We start from the raw sequence: 27,420 nt of genomic DNA on the forward strand, positions 1-27,420 counted from the left end.
ATGATTTTTATGGATTATCCAAGTCATCCTCCCAGGATAGGGCCTTTGATCCCACATCAGAAATCAATTTTAACACCACAGTTCCTTTCTCTTTTATGTCAAGATTTATTCCCAAAATAAGCATGGTTACACTGACACAAAGAACAGCAGGTGACTGCATAATAATTAAAGGAAGACCAATGGGATGACAGAAGAAATAACTTTATGGTTAGTTCTAATGCTAAGATCCCGTGGTTCTACAGCCGTGGGAGGCTACAGTCTTGAACAGTCACCGTAATCAAATCAGGAGACTTGGATTTGACTCCTGATTCAGCCATAACTTACTCTGCAACCTTGGGCAAGTCACTTAACACATCTGGGTCCAGTTTCCTCAATGTGGAAATAAAGGGGATGAGTGCTATTTTTCAAACTGCACCGAGGAACCCTTAATAAAGGGGAAGATGCAGAAGAGGCTGCAGGAGGAGCACGGGACCTTATTCCTCTCTCCACCAGGGTGGCACCACCTACACATCTTTTGTGTGGTATCAATGTAAGATTTCAGTTTTACATCTTTTTTTTTTAAGTCTGAAAATCACTCAAGCCTAAAACCTCTATGATTTGGGGAAATGTACTGATGTCTGCAACTTACTTAGAATGAATCAAAAAAATAAGATAGATACATGGGTAGATAGCAGGGTAGTTACACAGACAGATACATGGTAAAGCAAATAAAGTAAAATGTTAACAGTAGAATCTGGATGGCGCATTTAGAGGTACTCACTGTAAAATTCTTTCAACTTTTCCTGTATGTTTGAACACTTTCGTAATAAAACGTTGTGGGGGGCAACTCTACGAATCTAAGTTATTTCCAACCATCACCTTACAAAGATCATAAGGATAAAATAATACTGGATCCTCACATGGGTAAAGGGAAGTCACACTAAATAACCAATAGAGGTAGAAATCAGGCTTGTTCATATCTAAGAGTTTAAAACAAGATTCCCAAGTAATTTATGGCAGTCAGACCCTCAATATGAAAGAGAGTAAACTCCATTTTAAAAAAAATCTCATGGGAAAAACTGAGAATCATAAAGTAACATTCCTGGAAAATATCATTAAGGCATCCTTTGTGTATTACTTTTTCTCATTTAAAATCACTCTAAAATTCAAGGGTATTTCATTCCAGGCTTTTTTTCTACATATATATAGATACATAACCCCATTTTATTTTCAACTGAGATCATGATGTTATCCTGCTTACCTTTTTGTATTATATCATGAGTATCTTCTCCTTACTAAATATTCAAAAGCAATTTAAAGGCAGCCTAGAATTTTAAAACGTTGATGTTGACAGATCAGATCACAGTCCTCTTTAAATTTTTTTTAAATGTTATCCAATTTTTTTTTAAGTATGCTTTTTGGTGAGGAAGATTGGCTCTGAGCTAGCATCTATTGTCAACCTTCCTCTTTTTTTCTCTCCCCAAAGCCCCATTACATAGTTGTATATCCTAGCTGCAGGTCATTCTAGTTCTACTATGTGGGATGCCATCACAGCATGGCTAGATGAGCTGTGCATAGGTCTGCACCCAGGATCCAAACCAGTGAACCCTGGGCCGCTGAAGTAGAGCATGTGAACTTAACCTCTCGGCCATGGAGCGGTCCTTTTTTGATTCTTAAGCACTTAGTACATTGTGAACTTTTCTTCAAACAAAGTGGAGATTAATATTCATATACATAAATCTGTTTCCCCCATTAATTCCTCAGGATAATCCTTCTAGTATTCCTAGAAGTGCTAGAAGAAAGATTCAGTTGTGTTTTTTTTTCACTTGAGGAAGATTTACCCTCAGCTAACACCTGTGCCAATCTTCCTCCATTTTGTATGTGGGTCACTGCCACAGCACGGACAACCAGTGGTCTGGGTCTGCGCCTGGGACCTGAACCCATGAACCCTGGGCCACTGAAGTGGAGTGCACCAAACGTAACCATGTTGCCATGGGGCCAGTCCCAAGGTTCAGTATTTTTAAGATACTTGCTACATATTGCAAAACGGGCTCCAGAAAAGTGGTGGGTAACTCACATTCTTACCAGTATATATAAGCAGCCTATTTCAAAGCCCTGGGTCACAGTGAGGATCATCATTTAAGAAGAAAGAAAGAAAGAGAAAGCTGTCCATTTGATAGGTAAACTATGATATTACATTGTTTTAATTTTCATTTTGGCAGAACAGATTAGAATTTAAACAGATTTGGGATTGGACACCTAGGAGTTTGAACTCCAGCTCTACCACATAGCTATAGGAAAGAGCTAGTCAGGTAATTTTTCTCACACCAAGGTGTTATAAATATCAAAGGAGATAACATAAGTCAGGTACTTCCTAGCATAGTGCCTGGGGCACCCAATAAACTGCCACTTACTTTTGTTTGCTTTTAAACTGCTGACTTGCAGGATGTTGACAGGAGGCTACAACTGCCCTGTTGGGCCCAACATGCTTAACACATAGAACCAGCCACTGCAATAGCTGACTGAGTTTCTTAAAGGAAGGAAGTCAGTGAAGGAATATTCTAGTAGTAGTTATAAGGAAAGGAGAGAAATTTTTGAGTTTGGATTGCATGTGCCTGAGGAGCACTGAGAATGTGTGTTTAAGTGTTGGGCTATTTTTTGATCCCTGCCCTCAAATAAAGTCCTTAATTCCCATTAGAGGGTAGTCTAAATTCACCATATTAAGTAGGTATTCTACTGTCCAAATGGCATCTATAATAAGGATTACTGGGGAACTCTGAAAGGAATAAGAAACCCTCTCTTGCCCGAGTGGCAGGCAAGAGAGGCTTAATAGCAGAGGGGAAGGGACCAAAAGTGATTCCCAAGTTGGGGGTGGAGGGTGGAGAGTGGGGAAGGTGAGCCTTAAATCAAGATAAAACCGATTACTGATCTTGGGCATTTTCCCTATGGGCACTCAGAGTTGGACTTTTGCCCAGAAGATAGCCAACGCCTGATCCTACGTTACTTAAGAAGAGAAGCATATGAAAGGCCATGTGATAGTTAAGCTTCTCTCTGAAGCATCGTTACTTAAAGTGCAGGTCATGATCCGTTATGGACTGTGAAATCAATTTAGTGAGCATGACAAGCTTTTTAAAAAGTTAAATCATATAGGAAAAGTAAAAAACAGAGCGCATCACATGCAGTAGTGTTTTAAACACTACATTATTCTGCCTCATAGTAGTAACCCACTTAATATTTCATAGAAATTAAATTCAAATTATTTCATTTGGGGATTATATATTTAAATTCTAAACTAAAACTGCTATAAATTTTAGTTCTATTTCCCTTCTTGAGGTAATAACCCAGCGTTATTTACTTACTCCAAGAATTACACTTGGTCAATAACTATTTCAAGTTATACACTACATACTTCAGTGCTACACAAAATAAGAATCATCAAAAACAGTTACGACAAATACACGTTACAATTTTACCAAATGGCTAACCTCAAATTTTATACTGTGTAATTAACAAAACAGATAATCTGTATTTTACAATGAAATATTTTAATGCATTCACATATAGCTGAAGTTTCTAAATCTCTTACAAAGAAACTAGGTAAATTATTAATATTTCTAACAAAACAGACGAGCCGTCAGTTGCTAATAAGTCTCTTTTGAAAAATTACTTGCCTATAACCTCAGAACAAAATTTCTATTAAAAAAAAAAAGTACTAGGAAAAAGCTGCATTCAAAATAAAGTGGTTGTATGGGTTACCTACATCTGACCCAAGTGTGTATCGAGGTATGTTCAGGAAAAGGTTTCTTTCAGTTCTAAAATGACTAAGGCTACAGTTTTCCCCTTTAGTTTCATGAATACAAAAATACTAGTTTGCAGTCTAAATTTTTAATAAAAGAAATAGTTATCACATAATTCAAAGCCTTTTAAATCTTTTCTCTACTCTCACATTTGTACAATGACAATTAATATTCCAATCTATTCTTCTGCAGCATTTGTAAAAGGCTAAAAATAAATACCATTTTATATGTGATGTTGGTACAGTCCAGAGGACGAGTGAGCATCCCTCTCTGTGCCTTCACCCCTTAGGGAAAAAAAAAAAGAGTGCAAACAGAGACGCTCTTCCTCGGGACAGGAACTGAGACCTGGACGGGAACCGGAGGGGAGTGGTGTCAAGCACAGAGGACGGCTGGGTGGGACTCCAGGCCACACTCAACATGACAACCATACGTGGAAAACAGAAGTACAATTTCAGACTACCACTGCTCTAATTTTCTCCTAAAAATATAATGCATGTGTGTGCATTAAAGTCTCATCTTGTACACTGTCTCAAATACTACTGAAACATGTTTTTTTTACTTTATAAAGAGATGAAACAGTTTCCAGAATCAGAAAAATTTTACTTTATCAGACTTCTCTAATTGAAAGCTTTGAAAATATGTACTTGAGTTTGGGGGCTCTGCACTGGCAACTAAGAATAATAGTAATTTTTTTCATTTAATCTTTTGGCTTATAAGTTCTTTAATAATTCAGACAAAAACTGCATTCTCAATATCTTCAGAAAAATCTTTCCTATAGTTCTTATATGTAGGTGGGTATCATATAACTAGTCAAAGCATTACTAAAGCACTGTCACGTACACGTTAAGTTCTAAACTTCAATTTTTATGTAAGCTTCTAGTACTTACTCAAGGAGGAACCATGTAGAACTGCACAGTTGGGACAGTGATACAGGTCAATGTCAACAGCATGATGTTCTTCTACTCCAACACAGCTAAGATAAACAAAAATAAAGCCAATATGTAAATAAGTTGAAAATCTTAACTATAATAGACTGATTAGAATTTAGCTGAGAAACGTACAACAACCTCACCAACAAACTTTGTAGAGTACAGAAACATATGCAAGGATAAATTTTATTCTCTTCCCTACATACTTGCTGAATAATTGTGGGGGAAAATACACCCAAATGCATGGGAAGTGATTCCCTATTAGCAGTAGTAGAGACATCAGAAGCAACGTAACTATAAGCCATAAGACCCTCGACCACTATGTAAATGTCACCTATTATGGACTCAATCTTTGTGTCCCTCCAAAATTCATATGCTGAAGCTGTAACCCCAGTGTGGCTGTACTTGGAGACAGGGCTTCTAAGGAAGTAATTAAGGTTAAATGAGGTCATGGGGTGAGACCTTGATCTAACAGGATTAGTGTCCTTAAAAAAAGAGACATCAGAGGGCTGGCCCCGTGGCCGAGTGGTTAAGTTTGCGCGCTCTGCTCCAGGCGGCCCAGTGTTACGTCAGTTCGAATCCTGGGCGTGGACATGGCACTGCTCATCAAACCACGCTGAGGCAGCGTCCCACATACCACAACTAGAAGGACCCACAATGAAGAATATACAACTATGTACCAAGGGGCTTTGGGGAGAAAAAGGAAAAGAATAAAAAACCAAAAAAAAAAAAAAAAAAAAGAGAGACATCAGAGAGCTCCTGATCTCTTTCTCTCTCCCTTTCTCTCTACACTCACACCAAGGAAAGGACTACGAATATACAGAGAGAAGGTGGCCATCCGCAAGCCAAGACAGCCCTACCCAGAAACCGACCCTGCTGGACCTCAGGCTGGGACATCCAGCCTCCAGAACTGTGAAAAAGTAAATTTCTGTTGTTCAAGCCTCCTAGTCCAAGGTATTTTGTTACGACAACTGAGTAGACAAAAATACCACCTAACTTTAACATATCGCTGTCATCAGCTAGAGGTGGTTAGTAAGTTTGGGTAACATCACTGACAAAGTGAGAGCACTGAGTGCTAGCAGCTCTGCTTTAGATCTCATAGCTCTAAGTAACCAACCAGTTAAATTAGTCTGAATCACTGTACCTGGAACTCTCCACCCCATGGAGTATACAGCAGTGGCACTTAAACAAAAATAAAGTTTAAGGGAACCAACTAGTGACTGAAAAAACTTATTAGTGACATCTTGAAAACAGGAATAGTTAAAGAAAGACCACAGCAGCTTTGCTACTCCCCATTTTTATTAGGGTAAAATTTTTTATTAGGGTAAAATTTTATGTGTTTGCACTCCCAAAACATTACAGAACAAAAACACAATCACAACGTGTACTTGAAAAAGAACCAAAGCAGAACTAACACAGAATTGTGTGGCATCAGTAACTCAGGTGTAACACTGGAAGAGAAAATTAGTGAACTGCATGGTGGTCACATTATTCCAAATGTAGCAGAGAGAATAAGATGATGGGAAATACAAACGAGATGATAAGAACCATAGAAGATAAAATGAAAAAGTATAGCATACATTTAATCAGAGCCTCAGAAGGTGAAAAGAAAATAGGGGCAGAAGCAACATAATAAGGAGATAACAGGTAAGAAATTCCAGAAATAATGAAACATCCTGATCCAGATTTAAGAAACCAAACAAATCCCAAGCAGGACAAATAAAAAGACATCTACATCTAACCACATCGTGGTAAAATTGCAGTAAACAAAAGTAAGAAAATTTCAAAGCCGTGAGAAGAAAAAAATATTACTTGCAAGGATCAGAGACTTCTCAAAGCAATAATGGAAGCTGGAACACATTAGAATATCTTAAATGTGCTTAAAGAAAACATCTACTAACCTAAAATATCTATTAACCTAGCATTCAATATTCAGATAAAACATGTTTCAAAAAGGAAGGGGGAAAAGTATTTGTAGACACTGAGAAACTGAGAGTTCACCACCAGCTAACTCACAGTAAAGGAAATGCCAAAGGACGCACCTTTGGCAGAAGGAAGATGATCACAGAGAGGGCTGAGATGCAAGAAAAAAATGAAAAGCTAAGGAAAGTAATAAATATGTGGGTAAATTTACATGAACACTGACTACACAAAACAAAATAATGTCAAGTGAGATTTAAAAATATATAAAGAACTAAAACAGATGACAACAGTAGCATTTGTGTCAGGAGAGGACAAATGGAGTTACAGGGTCCTAAGGCACTTATACTGGAAGGAAAGAAAGGTAGTGATTAAATGAGACCTCAATAATAAGCTGAGAATTCATATTATAATTTCTTGGGAGACAATTAAAAGAACAGAAACGGAGAGCATAACTTCCAAACCAGTAGAAAAAAAATAAAACAAAATAAATCAATTTTAAAAAAGCAGGGGTGGCTGCCCTGTGGCCTAGCAGTTAAGTTCAGCGCACTCTGCTTTGTGGCCCAGGTTGGGTTCCCGGGTGCAGACCAAGACCGCTGGCCAGAAGCCATGCTGTGGCAGCGAGCCACACACAAAATAGAGGAAGACTGACACAGATGTTAGCTCAAGGGAACTTTCCTCAAGCAAAAAGAGGAAGATTGGCAACAAATGTTAGCTCAGGGCAAATCTTCCTCAGCAACAAAAAAAGGAGGGGAGAAAAAGAAACAGAAAGACCAAAATAAGAGGGAGGTATAAATTCAAATACATCAGTAATTATCTTATATGCAAATAGACTAAATGCTCCAGTTAAAAGACAGATTATGCAGGTGGACTTAAACAATACAATTTGCTGGTTTAAGAGACACACATAAAACAAGGATACAGAAAGACTGAAAGTAATAGGATGGGTAAATAAATACCATGAAAAGAGTAATCCAAAGAAAGTACATCTATATTAATATTAAGCAATACAGATTCCAAATCAAAAAATATAATGAGATAAACACATTCACTTTACAATGATAAAAATTTCAATATACCAGGAGGATATAACAGAAACAACTGTAGGGAAGATTTTGTCAACTCTCTTAGTATCTGATAGCAAAACAGAAATCTATGAAATATAAAATATTTTTTACTGCAGGATTAAAAACACGGCCTAACGGACATTTATAGAATACTATATCCAACATCCACAGAACACACATTCTTTTCAAGCACACATGGACCATTCATAACAAGTGACCAAACACTGGGCACAGCTGAATTTTGAAGGTCTGAAAATCAGAAATTCTCTGGCTACAGTTCAATTAAGCTGGAAATCAATGACAGAAAGTTAACTAGAAAATCTTCATGTGTTTAGACACTAAGGAATAAACTTCTAAATCATGCACAGATCAAAAGATAAATCATAATGAAACTCTGAAAATTATTTTAAGTTGAACACTAATGAAAAATACTACATAACAAAAACATGTAAAGGGAAATGTACAGCTTTATTTTTTTTTAAAGATTTTCTTTTTTTCCTTTTTCTCCCCAAAGCCCCCTAGGACATAGTCATATATTCTTCACTGTGGGTCCTTCTAGTTGTGGCATGTGGGACGCTGCCTCAGCGTGCTCTGATGAGTGGTGCCATGTCCGCGCCCAGGATTCGAACCAATGAAACACCGGGCCACCTGGAGCAGAGCGCGTGAACTTAACCACTCAACCACAAATGTATAGCTTTAAATGCATGAATTGAACAGAGGCTGAAATTAAGGAGCTAAGCATCTATCTCAAGAAGTTACAAAAAGAATAGCAAAATGAACTTAAAACATGGAAAAATAAAAGAGCAGACCTGATGACACAGAAAACAACCATGCAATAGAGCATTGAAGCCAAAAATCGATTCTTTGAAAAGACCTACAAAATTGGCAAACCTCCAGCAAGTTTAAGAAAAAAGAGATAAGACATATATAACCAATATTAGGACTGAAAAGAAGGACAAAACTATACATTCTACAGACATTAAATGTAAAAGAGGGTATTATGAACAATTTTATGCTAAGAGATTAGAAAATATAGATAAGACAGGGAAATGTGAATCACAAAGAAACAGAATATTTGAATTGTTCTGTAACTGTTACTTAGTCATTTTTAAAATTGTCCCATGAGAAAATCCCAGTCCCATATGGTCTCACAAACAAGTTCTATCAAATACTCAAGGAACAAATAATTCCAATATTATATAAAATTTGCACCAGACACTAGGAAAAAAAGACTTACTCCCTAACTCAGTTTATGATAGCGTAACCTTGACACTAAAACTTGGAAAGGATGATACAAGAAAGGAAAATTATAAGCTGTTTTCATTTACGATCGAAGATACCAAATATCAAGTTTGGTCTATCTCAGGAATGCAAGGTGGTCTGAATGCTAAAAATTTTAATCAGTCAAATTTGCCACATTAACAGATTAAAAGAAAAAATCCTATGACCATTTAAAAAAATGCAGGACAAGTACTTGATAAAATTCAGCATTTACTTATGATTAAAAAGCAAACAAAACCTCTTAGAAAATTAAGACCAGAAGGAAACTTCCGTAATCTGGTAAAGGGTACCTCTAAAAAATCCCATACAAATAACATGAAAGTGGTCTCTTTGAGATTAAGAACAAGACAAGAATGTCTGACGTTACCACTTCTAGTGAACGTTATCCTGGAGAGTCTAGCTAGTATAGTAAAATAAGAAAAAAAAATTAAAAAGGTATAGGGGATTAGAAAAGAAAAAACAAAGCTATCATTTGTAAATGCTATGGTTACACATGCAAAAAATACAAAAGAACCTATAGATAAATTATAAGAATCAATAAAAAGAGAGGTTGCTAGATTCAATATCAGCACATAAAAAGTAATCATATTTCCATATACCAACAATATAAAGCTAAAAAGTGAAATAAAACACTATGTACAATTGCATTAAAAATGTCAAGTACCCTGGAATTTAACAAAAACTATGTAAAACCTCATAAGGAAAACTACAAAACATAACTAAGAGACTTTGAGGAAGACCTAAATAAAAACAGAGATATACATCATGATCACAGATTTGAAGTTCAATATCGCAAAGATATTAATTCTCCTCAAACTGATTTATAGATTCAATTTAGTCCAAATCAGAATCTGTGGAACCTGACAAGCTGATTCTAAAATTGATGTGGAAATGTAAAGGGCCAAGAATATACAAGGCATTCTTGGGAGAGCGCTTTTCCTGCCCCCAGGTATCAAGACTTATTTTAAGGTTATAGGAACAGATGCAAGAGCTCAAAAACAGACCCAGGCATGTGTGGACATTTATATATAACACAGGAAGCACTGCAGAGCCCACAGCAAGGACAGACTTTTCAATAAAAGGTCCTGAGACACCTTTTAGATATTCGTATGGAGGAAAAAATGAAATTAGACACCTATCTCATAACATAAAAATTCATTCCAAAGTAGATTAAAAACCTAAACACATATGAAAAGAAAACTCTAAAGGTTGTATAAGATAATATGAAAATATCTTTATGACTCTGTGGCAGGAAAGGTTGTCTTAATCAAAACATAAAATGCCCTATACATAAGGGAAAAAACTGGTAACTTCAATCATACAAAATAACTTCTGTTCGTTAAACCATAAAGTATGAAAGGATAAACCAGACTGGGAGAAGATATTATAATACACATAACCACCAAAGGAATTATACCCAGCATATAAAGAAACTCCTACAAATGAATAAGAAAAAAAAGTCAATAGAAAAAGGGACATGGGGCTGGCCCCGTGGCCGAGTGGTTAAGTTCGCGCGCTCCGCTGCAGGCGGCCCAGTGTTTCGTCGGTTCGAATCCTGGGCGCGGACATGGCACTGCTCATCAAACCACGCTGAGGCAGCGTCCCACATGCCACAACTAGAAGGACCCACAATGAAGAATATACAACTATGTACCGGGGGGCTTTGAGGAGAAAAAGGAAAAAGTAAAATCTTAAAAAAAAAAAAAAGGGACAAAAGACTTGAATAGGCACATCATAAAAGGAAATTCAAGTGGCTGATACACACAGGAAAAAGTGTGCAACCTCCTTAATAATTGGGAGAAATACAAATTATAAACCACAATACAATACAACAACATACTAATTGGCTAATACTAAAAAGTCTGATAATATCAAATGTTGAAGATAATACGAAGCAACAGAACTTTCGTATACTGCTGGCAGGAATAAATTTGGTACAGCCATTTTGGAAAATAATTTTGCAACAAAACTGAAGAATCACATATTCTATGACCAAGCAATTTCTCTTTTAGGTAAATCTATCTTAGAGAAACTCATGCACATGTGCACCAGGATACCTACCTATACAGGAATGGTTACAGAATCATTATTTGTAATAGTCTGTCGACAATAAAATAAATAAATTACAGTATACTCTCACAATGGAATTCTATACAGCAATAAAAATGAAATAACTATAGCCCCATGCACTAAATGCACAAATTCTATGAACGAGTCAACACTGAGTTAAAAAAAAGAGAGAGACAATATATACAGTGTATTCTATTTATGCATAAAGTTCAAAACCAGGCAACGATGAAGCACAGTGTTTAGGGATTAAACCAGAAAGAAAAGCAAGGAAGGGATGGATCATGTCATAACAGTAGGATCATGGTTTCCTCTAGGGAGTTGTTATCCGAAAAGGACGGGGGTGGAGATGTGTCCTGGGGTCCTGGGTGGCTGGGTGGTTGTTATTACAAGAGTGTATGTTTTGTAATTATACATTAAACTGGACACTTATCTTTTAGACACTTTCCCTTTTTTTTTTTGTGAGGAAGATTGGGCCTAAGCTAACATCTGTTGCCAATCTTCCTTTTTCTTCCTTCCCCAAAGCCCCAGTAGGTAGTTGTATATCCTAGTTGTAAGTCATTCTAGTTCTTCTATGTGGGACGCCACCACAGCATGACCTGATGAGTGGTGTGTAGGTCTGTGCCCAGGATCTGAACCAGTGAACCCCGACCCACTGAAGCGGAGGCACACAAACATAACTGCTTGGCTACAGGGCTGGTCCCTAGTTTAGACACTTCTCTGTGTTGTTATTTTACAATTAAAATACTTTTAAGGATAAAATTCTATCTACAATCATGTAAAAAAAATTAAGCAAACAAAAACTCTGAAATGTGTAATCCAACAAGCACAACAAAATACCAAAAACAAGAAATCTTAGAGATCTTTAGACACCCCAAAACAAGCCAACTCTTATCTGAGAACTCCAGTACATTTGCCACCACAAGGTCTTTGAGGGTCTGAGTAGAGTTCGCTGCAATCAAGACAAAAAAGTCAAAACCAGTTGTCAAAATTAACGAGACACTGCCATTTGAATATTCAATCCACGTAACTGAACCGAGTAACTGCAATTTACTTTTGAGTAAAACTGAAATTTACTTTATTTGTCCAGTTTAGATTTACTTCATTTATTTCCACAGAAAGAAAAAGGTGAAAATGCTACTTGTTTAAAAAGTTTTTTTTTTAACTGAAAGACTATGAATTCCCAATCCAATAAAACTAACTCTACACAAAATTTTCTACCTATTTATGTACAATGTCCAGGGTCCATGTTGTTTTTTTGTATGATACCCTAAAGAGTTTCTCAAGCCCAAATAAAAGGTTAAAAATCATTGAATAGAGGGTACAAACTTTCAAATTTCAAAACTTAGGTACAAAGCTACAGTAATTAAGACAGTGTGGTACTAGAATAAGGACAGTCATACAGATCAACAGAACAGAAATGACAGCCCAGAAATAAACCCTTACATTTAGGACCAACCAATTTTTGACAAGGGTCTTTTCTTTTCAACAAATGGTACTGAGACAAATCCACATGCAAAGGAATGCATTTGGACCCCCACGATACACCAGACAAAAATTAACTCAAATGGATTGTATATCTTAATGTAAGAACTAAAACCATAAAACTCTTAAAATAAAGCATAGGAGTAAATCTTCATGGCCTTAAGTTAGGAACCAACAACAAAAGCACAAGGGACAAAAGAAAAAATAGATAAATTGGACATCACACTACAGTCTGAAGGCTTCTGTTTTCTCAGCTTAGTTTGAGGTGAGATAAACAGCTGAGTATGGAAAGTGGTAGAGAGGTAGGAGGAAAGAAAGTACAAAACAGATCTGAAGATCTGAAGAATGAAAGACGAAAAAACACAGTAACATTGCTCATAAGTCTTGAAAGTCCACCTGAGGTCTGTGATCACAAACTCCAAGCGAAACCATTTCTGCACTGTGGTGTGATTTGCTTTTGTTTTTTCAACAATGTTCCATCACACAGTACAGGCCCAGAGGAGGAGGTTGGGTCCCTCTAGAGTTGGGGTTTTGTAGGCAAAGACCAGAAAGGGAGTTGAAGATATTTAGAAGGAAGTTAATATAATGATGGACCGTGAAATCTGAGCTGGACAAAAGGGGCATGAAGAGAGAAGGTGGTGAGGAAAGGGCAAGATGGTCTCAGAGGTCTCAATGTGTTTTTCCGAGCACTGACTCAGTGGAAGGCCTTGAGCAAGGGCTCTCTAAGGGGCAGAGATTATGCACAATGAGTGGAATGTTCAGAATTCGAAATTTCCAAGGTAGTATATTCTACAACAGTGATAAAGTACAAGTGTAATAACAGGAGGCGGCTAAGATGGAGAAAAGAGGTCACCATAGATAAGTGAGAAGATGTATGAGAGGTGTCTCTGTACTCAATCAGAGTTTAAAACCAAACTTCCCTCTGACAGTCAGGTTCATTAGGTGTCAGTAATAGGTGCTACACTCCAATCAGAACAGAAACTCAAGGCCACAGAAACCAACTTGACACTTCTAGAAACTCATGGTTTCTCTTTTCATAACCTTGACTATAGCCACATTCCTCATTCTTAAAAAGTGATGGTTACACTAAAAGAATTGAGAAAAAAGGTTAGATGCGTCCTGGAAAACCTAGACCAGCATATAACATAAACACATCTATGAATATCTAAGATACACAGACAAGGGTGACTCCCACAAGGTTTAGGGAAAAAAGAGAAGACAGGGACACCCCAATTAATCAAGGATGCTTTGGGCAAAACTTGGCTAATAATCCTCAAAGATCCACAGTTCCTCTCTCCAGCTTCTACTCTTTACCCCGACTCTCACCCATATACCCCCCTACACTAAAATGTCTGTGATGTCCTCAGGTTTCCACCAATTCTAATTAACTGGCAAAACATTTATAGCTACATTTATTTTAAAATTTCAGAACTTAACAGTAAATTTGGTAAATCAGTAAAAACAAATTTGATAAATTAGTAAATATGAAAAAAATCCTTTCAATTAATCATATAAAATTTTTTTAAAAATCAAATTAAACATAAAAACTAAATGTTCCTAAACCAAGAACGTTATTTCAGATCTTTGAAGGGCACTAAAAGGAACTACTACAAACATTTCAGTTTCTCTCTCAGAGGGAAGGATAACTTCTTCCACCCTTCACATGCCCCCAGTTAAAAGAATTCTAGAATCAATGTAGCTATGACAGACGTGTTAAGAGTAAATGCAGCAGTACACACAAAATGCAAAATTCTGAAAGCAAATTTCGTAAAAATCACTTTCAACTCTTCTTTAGTCTCTCTCACTCCATGTACTTCTCTTATAAAACTTTCCTTCATACACAAATCACCCCACTTTTTCCTAACAGCAAAATGTTCAAAGTTTATTATACCATTGTGTGTGTTGGGGTAGGGGGTGATCTCCTATAGGGGTGACAATCTGACCTTTGCTGAATAGCTTCCATCTATAGAAGAACAGCCCCACTGCCATTTGGCGAGTGGGACAGTGACAACTTTAGCACTTTCTATTGTCTTAACCTTCTGAAATTGTTGCTTAGCTGGCATTATTTTTGACACTTGACGAGAAAAGAATTGAATTAATGACTAATCAGAATTCCCTAGGATCTGCCAAACATTCTCTTTTTTCCTCTTGGATAATGCTCCCATTTATTTTCTCTACTCCGTTGTTATGAGAGTGCGAGGCCAAATTCTTTAAGATCTTACTGTCAGTGAACTTCATCAGATCTTCCTCTTGCTTCAAATTCTCCACCCATTCTTCACCAAGCAATCTTACATTACCTCGACTTCAAAGCCCCACTCAAATTCCAACTCCTTGGGAAAACGTCACGGGCTCATCCCACAGAAAGTCTTTCAACCTTTTACTGATATGCATTTCTACTCATTTATGTTTAATATTGACTTATTTTAGGTACTCTCTTTCCTGAATTGAGCCCAAGACTTCTCTCAATACCAAGTACAGTGCCCCCTCAACAAGATGACCCCAGTAAATTTCTGCTGATTTTTAACTGTGCTGAAAACTTATCTGAAAACTGATACTGTGTAGTAAAGTTACAAGCAACTTAAAAAAAATTCTGTTCAGCTTGAATTTTTTAAGAATTTGGTACAGGAACTAAAGGCAACAGTTGGTAAGAAGGAAAAGATCTTTCAACATATGAATTAGCAGATTTTTCATCTTTCCTTAGACGGTAGAAGGCTGTGGTAATAAAATTCATTCATTTTAAATTCTGCTTCAGTACAAGGGTTCACCTGTGTATCAGAAGTTCACTTTCTTACCCAAAGTGCCAAACTACTCAATTTCTTCATTAGCGGAGGACTGAGTCATCATGCAACCCCTCCAAAGCCCTATGCTAACATCATCCAAGGGGGTAGGGAGCGGCCTTTGAGGTGAATTAACCCCAAGAATACAGAGGATAGCTTATAACCTGCTCTCCATATTTCCTTTCATATCATAACTCTGGGGTCATTGATGTGTTGGGACAGCTATAAACAGGCAAGGCCTACCCAACCTAGTTCCATGCCACCACATAAACAAGGGTCAACTGGCTTCAGTGGAATGCATAAATATTGGAACTAGAAAGGCTTAGCTTGATTTCTAGCTTCACTTTGAGCAGGTTTTAACTTTAAGCAGGTTTTAACTTTAAGCAAGTTTCTTAATCTCCCTGAGCAGGAGTTCCCCTAGGAGTAAATAGGACAACGTATGTAAATACGTACAGCAGAGGGCTTGGCATACAGCAAGCAATGGTATTGTAAATACATTAAGTAATAAATGATAGCCATTAACATTATCATGTTTCTCTTAGGTACCATTCACAGCTCATATAGCTCTGGACTTATTATATGAGGTTTGAGCCTAAGCAGAAAAGTTGACTTTAATTAGGCTTAGTATTTTTTCTTCAATGACGTCTCTTCAGAGCACATACTAGACACTCAAATGGCCATTCTTAAAGGGGGGAAAAGATAATTTGCTTTCAATTTTTAATTAATTTTCGATGGTTGAGTTCTCTGAAGTCAGTCTGCCTATGTTAGAACCCTGGCTACTCCACTTAGTGGCTGTGTGACTTCGGGCAACTTACTTTGCCTGTCTGTTTTTTGTCTGATCTATAAAGATGAAGACAACAACAGTATCTCCCTCCAAGCGTTATTAAGAAAATTCATTAAGTTAATATACATAAAATGCTTCGAATGAAACTGTAGAACAATGGTTTTGCTGGTCCAAAAACTTTATTTAACTAACCAGTATTGGCTTAATAGGTTAAAATTCCTACGAAAAGTACTGGGATGCCAATAAGCATTTTCACTTTTAAATTACATTTTATGCAGTGTTTTAACCCTGAGATACCTTATTACCAGATATCAGCTAAAGTAAAAATTTATAATTTGCACATATGAAATATTTTCAGTGAAAATCAAACTGGTAATTTATGATTAAATCTTTGGTTCAGAAAAATTCAACTTCTGTTATTTTCTTGCTGACATATAAAACTATTTTCATAAAATTGTTTTTCTTTATAAGCTGAGTATGAGCATATTTCAACTTTTGTGAAGATTTTATTTTTGACACACTAAAGCTATTTTTTGTCATATTATGTGCTTAACTATATTTAACAAGGGTTTTGCATGAAGTGTACACTCTGAACCAAATTCCTTCGGTTCATAATAATCTCAGAATATTAGACACTTTTCCTACCTCCAACAGCTGGCTCGTGCTTCCAACTGTCCCAGGGCTTTCAGAGATATTTCCAACCAGCTGACTAAGAACATCTATGTTAATAAGGGTGAGGGAGGAAGACAATATAAAAAGGAATTGAACAAAGAAGATGCGAGGAGAATAAGGGGACTGAAAAACCAATAGGTGCGCTCACTGGTACAAAATGCACCCCTTAAAAAGCTGAGAATCCTGTTGACAAGCTTCAAATAAAACCTGTTCCAAGATGACTATGTGAAATACATACATCAAATATAATTTACATGCTGACACATTACACTATTTGCTTCTTGAGTGCAGAAAACACATTTGTTCTGCTTGTCACTAAGTGACATCTTAGGACAGAGTAGGCAATGTAAATGGGTAATGGATTAAATGGATCTTTACAAATTAAAAAAAACAACCATTCCCCCACGAAGGTAATAATTTCTATTAGAATGTTCTAAAGAAAGAAAAGGTGTTTTAAATTTCTAAAATATCTAAAAAGCTAAATATATTTGCTTTTCACCATCCAATGGTCATTCCACTAGCCATTCAACATCTCAAGCTAATACTCTCTTACTCCTCTTCAGCAATTTACTTTCTGCCTGTCTAGCTATGTATGGGGTATGTCTATAGAGACTAAGGAAAGCTATAATGAAAACAATGCCAGCAGATCTGCTATTCCATGGAGATAGACTATACTTCTATTTATAACCAGTGAAATAGCAAATAAATGCCATCCCAAAAGGAATATTATGTGAGAATTTAAGAACTTTGTAATTCATCTTGGAGAAGAAAAAACTTGCCATGATGATAAAGAATAAATAGCAGCAATTTTATAAAGGATTGCTTGGCAATGTCTTTAAGTTAATAAAGGAAGGAATTTTAAAGCATGTTATCAGTATGTACACTACTGTCTTCATGTATCTTTGACTGATAAATTCCACCTAATAACATAGCAAGAAGAAACATGCAAAAATTTGTTCTAAAGCAACCTGAATCTAGAAGTACATGAAATGTTTGCTGAGTCCAGTTCCTTGCTGTGAAATGCAAGACTTAAGGAATTAACATTTCAAGAAAATTTTTTCTCAACTCCCATAACACAATCTATTTGTGACTCCCAGATCTGGCTGTACATTAGAATCCCCTGTAGAGCCTTTGCAAGCTGTTACAAGGCAGCCTTTCAAAAAAGAATGAGACAGCTCTGCAGGAAGAGATATAGAAAGATCTCTAAGAAATGCTGTAAAGCAACAAAAGCCAGGTGTAGAACAGTTTGTCTAATATGCCCTCCACTCCCCAACCAACCACACATACAAGTTTGTAGATGCAGAGCATATGTCTGGAACAATACGCAAAAAATTGGTAAAAGTGGTTGCCTTTGGGAAAGAAAACTGAAAGGATGCAGAATGGAAAGAGAGGGAGCATTGCTTTTTACCATATAACCTTCTATACCTTTTGTACTGTGCATTGCTTATTTTCAAAAAGAAAAACATATTCTTGAGGCCCACTTTAGATCTATGGGGAAAAGCTGATGGGTAGGGCCCAATAATCTTTATTTTTAACAGGTTTCCCAGGTGATTTGCAGCCAGCTCAGCAGAGAAATGGCTTTTGGGGAACCATTGATCGAAAACCCTAGCATAGAGGCTAGCACAATACCTTATTCACAGTTGCTTCCTATGAAAACTGTGTCACTCCAATTAGACTTTAAGCTTCTTAAAGATATGAGTAATATTTAATAATTCAGAATTTCCTATTCCCCACAGACGTACCTAAAGCTGATTACATACCAGATGCTCACAAAATATTTACCGACTGACCAAAGCAGGAATTCCAAGCACATCAGGAGGCGGTAGTGTGGGTTAGTATCTTGAAGCCTGATTAAATATGAATTTCCAAATATAAAGGAGTAGAAAATGGATGTGAGGGGGAAAAATAAATAAATGATGAATCTCCTTTTGAGGTCTTATTTTGATGTGTCCATACTTTTTGTCAACGAAATAGGATGCAGTATTCTTGACTGTTTAGGTTCAGTCACAGGTATAATCCTGTTGAACAGAAAGGGTCCCCATTCATTACAAATTTACAAATTATGTCCATTTATTTTGTTTTCCTTTCATATAGCTCCTAAGCGTCCCTATCTTAACTGGATTTTCCAAGTAGGGTAATTATTAAAAGAATACATTAATTCAATCAATTATAAATAGAAATAAGTAGATTTTTAAAAGATAAACCAATAGCCATCAGAAACATTTCAACCTGGTTGACGGTGTTATTTCCCACTGTGAGTATGAGAAGGAAAGCTATGTTTTCTAGGGTCTAATGACACCTACAGAAGATTTAATATATTCAGGGCTAAGACATCACACCCTGGGATAAAAGATAACAGCAAGTCATAAACTTTTATATTGAAGATACTTAGCAAAGAGCCAGCTACAAAGGACAGGAGTCAGCCTAAGTCGATCTAGTTCCCTAATAACCTTTCTCCTCTTGTAAACAGTCTTCAGTGCCTGCCTTGAAGGGGAGAGGCCACATTCTAAGCTAAGCCAAGAGAAAGGATTCATATTAGAGAACCTTCTGCTGGGAGAGAAACTAAGGTACCATTCTAAAGGGGACTACTTAACATCCTTAGTAGGGTTCTTCATTCTCGATGAAGGATGAGTTAGAGTTGGATTTTGGACTATGGAAATCTTGACATAATCCATAATAAATATCCCTCCATGGAATCTCATGTATTACTCAGCAGACCTCAAAGAACTTCAAGATAATTACAAATCAGAAGTATCCATCAAAAGCAAAGTGGGTATAGTGACGTCATCATCATGGTAGAATGAGTACTCTCTGTGATCTCTCCCCTCCAGATACAACAAAAAAGACATTCATATTCAAATAGGGGACATCCACAAAACACACAAGACGTCTGAGAGACCCACACAGTCACATGCCAGAGGGTGTAGAGGCTGGAGCCCCCTCTTGGAGGAGGTGGAATGGGGTAAGAGAAAACTTCATTCCCTCCCCAAAAGACTGCAATCTGGGACTGCATGTGGCCTCTGACAGGGAAGGAAGGGGAGTGGGGATGCCCATTTGCAGGAAAATCAAAGATCCCCAAGGTCCCTCACAACTGAGAGGGAAGTGCCCTACCGGGGTGAAAGCTATCACAGGGGTGACCTCATCAAGCCAACACCCCAGGAGAGGAGACAGTGAGAGCAGAGCGAGTAAGCCTGCAAGAGCTTGGAGGAGAAAGCACCCCTCCCCACCACCTTCCCAGCACTGGCTCCAGTGCCTGGGATCCTGGCAGAACACAGAGGGCTCAGAATACACGGCTCTTGACCCCCACCCAGTAGCGATAGGTAGTAACTGCTACCAAATAATACCAGGATGTGAAAGAACAAAGCCACGCCCTCTAGCAGTATCAAAAATTATACTAAATCTCCAGACCAGAGAGAAAATGACATATTCAAATCTTTGAAGGACAAAAATTTTAAGCCAAGAATACTCTATCCAGAAAAATATCCTTCAGATACGATGGAGAAATAAAAACTTCCCCAGATAAACAAAAGTTAAGGAAGTTCATAGCCACAAGACCCACCCCCCCCCCCCCGCCCCCGACAAGAAATACTCAAGAAGGCCCTCATACCTGGAAAAAAAAAAGGGGAAGAAAGGGGTTACAAAGCATGGAGTAAGGAGATAAATAGGCAGACAAAATCAGAAAATTGTAGCTATACACCAGAACAGGTTAGCAAATACTCAAGTACAACATTAAAGATAAAGGGAAGAAAAACACCAAAAACAAAGATAATCTTGTCATTTGAACCAAAAATTCACAATACAAGATGGAAAACAACTTAGGAGGGGAGGAAGAAAGGGACTGGATCAGTTTAGTCTAAGGAAATGAGAGGCCATCAGAAAATGGACTATCTTATCTATGAGATTTTGAATACAAACCTTAGGGTAACCACTAAACAAAAAAGCAGAACAGAGACACAAATAATAAATAAAGAGAAAACAAAGAAACACAACATAAAAAACTACACAACTCAAATTCATTGCAATACAGGCTCACCTTAACAAACAAGAAAAATCCCAAATAAGCAATCTCGAACTACACCTAACTGAATCAGAAAAAGAACAAACAAAGCCCAAAGTCAGCAGGAGAGAAATAACAAAAATCAGAGCAGAAATAAACGTAATTCAAATAAAAAAGGCAGTAGGAAGGATCAATGAAACAAAGAGCTAGTTCTTTGAGACGATAAAATTGACAAACCCCTACCCAGACTTACAAAGAAAAAAAGAGAGAAAGCTCGGATAAATAAAATTAGAAATGAAAGGGGAGAAATAACAAAGGACACCACAGACATACAAAGGATTATAAGAGAATACTACGAAAAGCTACATGCCAACAAAATGGACAATCTAGAAGAAATGGATAAATCCTTAGACTCTTACAACCTCCCAAGGCTGAATCAAGAGGAAATAGATAATGTGAATAGACCAATCACAAGTAAAGAGATTGAAACAGTAATCATAGCATCCCAAAAAATAAATGCCCAGCACCAGACGGCTTCCCTCGAAAATTCTACCAAACTTTCAGAGAGGATTTAATACCTATCCTTCTCAAGCTATTCCAAAAACTTAGGGAAGACAGAACACTTCCTAACACATTCTATGAGGCCAATATCACTCTGATACCAAAGCCTGACAAAAACAACACAAAAAAGGAAAACTACAGGCCAATATCACAGACAAACATAGATGCAAAAATCCTCAACAAAATATTGGCAAGCCAAATACGGCAATACATCAAAAGATCATACATCATGATCAAGTGGGATTTATTCCAGGGACACAGGGATGGTTCAAGATCTGCAAATCAATCACTGTGACACACCACATTAACATAATGAGGAATAAAAACCACTTGATCATATAGATGCAGAGAAAGCATTTGACAAAATCCAACAGCCATTTATGATAAAAACTCTTAATAAAATGGGGATAGAAGGAAATTACCTCAACATAATAAATGCCATTTACGGCAAACCCACAGCCAACAACATACTCAATGGGGAAAAACTGAACACCATCACTCTGAGAACAGGAACAAGACAAGGATGCCCACTATCACCACTCTTATTCAACAGAGTACTGGAGGTTTAGTCCAGAGTAATTAGGCAAGAGAAAGGAATAAAAGGAATCCAAATATGGAATGAAGAAGTGAAACTCTCACTGTTTGTAGGACGATGTGATCTTATATAGAGAAAACCCTAAAGAATCCATCAGAAAACTATTAGAAATAATTAACAACTACAGTAAAGTTGCAGGGTACCCAATCAACTTACAAAAATCAGTTGCATTTCTGTACTCTAAGAACGAACTTAAAGAAAGAGAACTCAAGAATACAATTCTATTTACAATCTCAACGAAAAGAATAAAACATCTAGGAATAAATTTAACCAAGGAGGTGAAGGAGTTACACAACGAAAACTATAAGACATTATTGAAAGAAATAGATGATGACATAAAGAAATGGAAAGAGATTCCATGCACATGGATCAGAAGAATAAACATAGTTAAAATGTCCATACTACTCAAAACAATATACAGATTCAGTGCAATCCCAATCAGAATCTCAATGACATTCTTTATAGAAATAGAACAAAGAATCCTAAAATTCATATGGGGCAACCAAAGACCCTGAATTGCTACAGCAATCCTGAGGAAAAAGAACAAAGCTGGAGGCATCACAATCCTTAACCTCAAAATGTACTACAAAGCTATAGTAATCAAAACAGCATGGTACTAGTACAAAAACAGGCACACATAAACGGAACAGAACTGAAAGCCCAGAAATAAAACCGCACATCTATGGACAGCTAATCGACAAAGGTGCCAAGAACACTCAATGGGAAAAAGATAGTCTCTTCAACAGACGGTGTTAGGAAATCTGGACAACCACTTGCAAAAGAATGGAAGTAGACCATTATCTCACGCCATACACAAAAATAAGCTCAAAATGGATCAAAGACTTGAAGACAAGTCCTGAAACTATAAAATTCCTGGAAGATAATATAGGTAGTACACTCTTTGACATCGAACTTAAAAGGATCTTTTCAATACCATGTCTTCTCAGACAAGGGAAATAAAAGAAAAAATAAACAAGTAGGATTTCATCAGACTAAGGAGGTTCTGCAAGGCAAAAGAAACCAGGTTCAAAACAAAAAGACAAGCCATCAATTGGGAGAAAATATTTGCAATCATATATCCAACAAGGGGTTAATATCCATAATATATAAGGAATTCACACAACTGAACAACAGAAAAACAAACAGCCTGATCAAAAAATGGGTAGAGGATATGAATAGACCTTTTTCCAGAGAAGATACACAGATGGCCAAGAAGCACGTGAAAAGATGTTCAACATTACTAACCTCATCAGGGAAATGCAAATCAAAACTACACTAAGATGCCACCTAACACCCGTTAAAATGGCTATAATCACTAAGACTAAGAATAACAAATGTTGGAGAGGGAGTGGAGAAAAGGGAACCCTCATATACTGCTGGCGTGAATGCAAACTGGTGCAGCCATTACGGAAAAGAGTATAGTGATTCCTCAAAAAGCTAAAAATAGAAATACCATATGACCCAACTATCCCACTACTGGGTATCTATCCAACTCGAAATCAACAATCCAAAGTAACATATGTACCCCTACGTTCATTGCAGCACTATTCACAATAGCCAAGACATGGAAGCAATCCAAGTGCCCACCAACCGATGACTGGATAAAGAAGATGTGGTATATATATACAACGGAATACTACTCAGCCATAAAGAAAAACAAAATCATCCCATTTGCAACAACAGGGATGGACCTGGAGGGTATTATGCTAAGCGAAATAAGCCAGACAAACACAAACACCGTATGATTTCACTCATATGTGGAATATAAAAAAACACATGGACAAAAAAAATAGTTCAGTGGTTACCAGGGGAAAGGGGGTGGGGGGTGGGCACAGGGGGTGAAGGAGAGCACTTATATAATGATGGACAAGAAATAACATACAACTGAAATTTCACAATGATGTAAACTATTATGAAGTCAACAAAAAAAAATGCTTAAAAAAAAAAGTAAAAAGTAAAATGGGTAGTCTGAGTTGTCCAGAAAAGGTAACAGCAAACAGTGGACCATCCTATTTCCAATCATACAAGTAAGGGCAATATGTAAAGAGCCTAATATGTAGGAAGGACTTTTTACCTATTTATGTGTTAGAGCCATTCAAAACATAATTTATTATACGTTCTTCAAAGTCCATTTTCTAATTCTTCTTAATTTCCACTAGAGGTCAGATGATAGATGATTAGCAAACGTAAGAAAAATACACGCAGTCCTGGCTTTGTGTGGTAGTGCAGGACCATAAAAATAACTATGCCAATTGAAACCATGCAAAGCCATCTTAATAATCAATGGGAAAACAACTGTTTCCTGACCTTTAAAAATGTTTGTTAAAACATTAAAAACACTGTCAGTTACAATGTACAGAGAAATGAAAAAAAAAACAGTAAAACTAATATTTATTTAGTACACTGTAATTTAAAACATTAAGCCGTTAAGTCTGCCTTCACTAAGTGCCCCTGGCTGCATATGCAGAGTCTCTTGAATGGCGGCAATGTCAACATTCTTACCATCAGTTATTTTATTATTCCATTTATGCTCAATTTAAATCATTTCCAGAATCATCACTTTTTTTTCTTGTCTGAACTTTCATCTTTATTGGCCACTTCTCTCTTTCGGTTACCCAGTTTTGTAAACTGTCATGTGGGTTTATCACTGGGACACAAGGAGGCAGCACAACAACACGCTTCCCTGTGTGCATGTAAACTAAAGAACAGATGCGCACCTGTTATTTACACATTGATTTGCTGATCTGCATACTGAAGAGGCAGCAGCAAAGTTTGTACTTTATGCACAGTTAATATATCATGGTGACTAAAATGTGAATCATGCTATCGGAGGACTACTGTTATTTAACCAAACCATGCTGATATCGTAACATAATAAAAAATATATATTTGGTCTTCGTCCCTGGTTCCTTGCACAAGAGTGCCTAAAATCCCTGTCATTTCCTGACTAGTAGGGTTGAAAGGAGCATCTTTTGTTATTCATAACAAGCCCCTTTCAATCACACCTGAGTTTCTGCTAATGAAGTGACTCATGGTGGGCTCCCAGATAGCTTCAGGGTGGGCGCTGGTTGCCAAAGGAACCAGCTATGTGATTAGGGAGTTAGATCTTTCAGCTTCACCCTCCAACCTCCGAGGTGGGCAGAAGGGCTGAGGATTGCGCTAATCAGCAACTGCCAATGATTAATCAATCGTGCCTACGTAACGGAACCTCCATAAAATCTCTAAATGAAGGGATTTGGAGTGCTTCAGGGTTGGTGAACGCATCCACACGCCAGGAGGGTGGCACATCTCGAACTCCAAAGGGACAGGATCTCTTGCAAGTAGAACCCTTCCAGACTCTACCCTATGTACTTCTCCATCTGGTTGTTCATTTGTAACCTTTATAATATCCTTTACAATAAACTAGTACTACTAAGTAAAGTGTGTCCTTGGGTTCTATGAGTCATTATATAGCAAACTATGAAACCTGAAGAAGTGGTCATGGGAACCCCCAATTTGTAGCCAAGATGGATAGAAGTGTAGGTATCCTAGGAACCTACTATTTGCGATCGGTGTATGAAGCAGGGGGGCAGTCTTGTGGGACTGAGCCTTTAACCTGTGAGGTCTGCACTAACTCCAGGTAATTAGTGTCAGAAGTAAATTAAACTGTAGGACACCCAGTTGGCGTCTGCAGAGTACTGAAGAATTGCTTGGTGTGGAAAACCCATACATCTGGTGTCAGAGTGCTGTAAGCAGATAAACAGTGTTCCTTTACATGATAACTGAAATGTGTGCGTATCAGAGCCATGCTAAGTGAGGGCTGCTTACATGGCATTCTCTAAAAAGCATTTCTTAAACTGTTCCACAGGAGTTAAGGTTACACACAAAAAGATTCCATAGTCAGTTAAGACTGGGAGATGCTGGGCTAAGATCAAATCACTTTATTTACCAGCAGCACTTCTCAGAGAATTCAACAAGTTGATGTGTACTTTGCATTTCCAAGATGGGGACCTAGTATAATTGTTAAATACCGCAATCAACCTCAGGTATTTCTCTTTTTGTTTTTTTTCATGAAATACTTCGTGGGGCTATTGTTTTCCACCTTGGGAATGTGTTTTAGAAGTTAATGTTCAGACTCACCAGCTGTGAAAAGTTTATTATAAACTTAATGTTTTTATAATTATAACTGTTACAATTTAAATTTACAAAACTGAAAAAATAATGTTTTACAATTTCATAATTGGTACAAAGTACTAGTAAGTGTATTATAAAACCACTCTCTTAACAACACAGGATACCAAATTAGTGACAGCATTACCAAGCATTTACCGCACATATTATTGGAACACATACGAACAAATAAGTCAATAACTGATAACACACTAAAACTTTTTAAACTATGTTTTTAACCTCGAGAGAAACCTAAAGATGTCTGTCTCCAATTTCCCTTATCACAATATAACAAGTATTTATACGGCATTCTCTAGACTCAAGCCTAAAGACTGAGTACCCTTACCTTAAAGAGCTGACAATTTTATCAAAATACACGATCTCCATAAGGAAAATACACAATATCTCTACACCAGCCATCTGATTGTCTTCTGGGTAAAATTACCTACGAGCCTGGACTATCCTTGCTCACCAGAAAGAGCTTCTGTCCCAGAGTAAGAATTCAAAGGTACTATCTAGCAGCACAAGCACTCTGACCTCAAAAACTCTAACCTTGCCTGCCAGACCTATTTAAGGGATATTTGCCAAATCTCTTTTGCATAGCTTGATTCCCTTCCTGGTTAAGCCCACCATATTGTCACCAATGTATCAGAATGACAGAGTGGGCAATTTAAGAAGTGTTGTCTGATTCTCCCACTGAAATCTTATGTTTTTCTCCAGTTAAAAAACCACAGAAAATTGGAAGCAACCGTCAGGGCTGGCCAAAGTAGATAAGAGACAGTAGGCAAGTATAGCAAGGAAGGAGATGAAACACTATCAATAAACGCCCACTGGTCTGGGGCAAACGATCCAACATATGCCAACAGCCCATACAGCAGAGAAAACTAAGGTTTGTGACGCTTAGTCATCAAAATTAAATAGTGTAGTATTCTATGAAGAAGAGAATAATATAGTTGTCAAAATCCTTCTAAAAATAGTTGACATATAAAGAATTTTATCTCCTGAGTAACTTTTCTGAGGACACTTAGCTACATTTCACAAGTAGAACCCTCAGTTACAGGAAAATCTTAAAGTAGACCATATCGTTCCCCAAAAATGGCAAAGTGGTTGCTAGTTTTTTACATGCTAATGCATCCGTGAAATGTTAACACTTAATCGCAGTTGTTCCCATGCTAAAGGTCACTTACTCCTATGGAATGTTTCCAATGTTTTGAAAAAGAAGGGATTTGAAAGGAATAAGGGAAAAAAGAAATAAAACAGCAAAAAACAGCTTCAAATTAAAATTCTATCACACATAAACTTCAAGGCAAGACATCTTTTCCAGGTAGCAGGACCAGAAAACTACTCAATGAGGTAAGCA

At 37.1% G+C, this 27,420-nt stretch overlaps 1 protein-coding gene across 1 annotated transcript in view; it reads right to left on the reverse strand.

Annotated features, from left to right (window-relative positions):
• The window catches only part of KDM7A (lysine demethylase 7A), a 92,005-nt gene that overhangs the window by 46,732 nt on the left and 17,853 nt on the right, over positions 1-27,420 (reverse strand). Inside the window, exon 2 of the mRNA XM_070616624.1 lies at positions 4,664-4,749. Coding sequence (XP_070472725.1) covers positions 4,664-4,749 — 86 coding nt within the window. The remainder of the gene's footprint in view (positions 1-4,663; positions 4,750-27,420) is intronic.

The sequence above is a fragment of the Equus przewalskii genome, chromosome 4 (assembly GCF_037783145.1).
Source record: "Equus przewalskii isolate Varuska chromosome 4, EquPr2, whole genome shotgun sequence".
In the NCBI taxonomy this organism is placed as follows: Eukaryota; Metazoa; Chordata; class Mammalia; order Perissodactyla; family Equidae; genus Equus; species Equus przewalskii.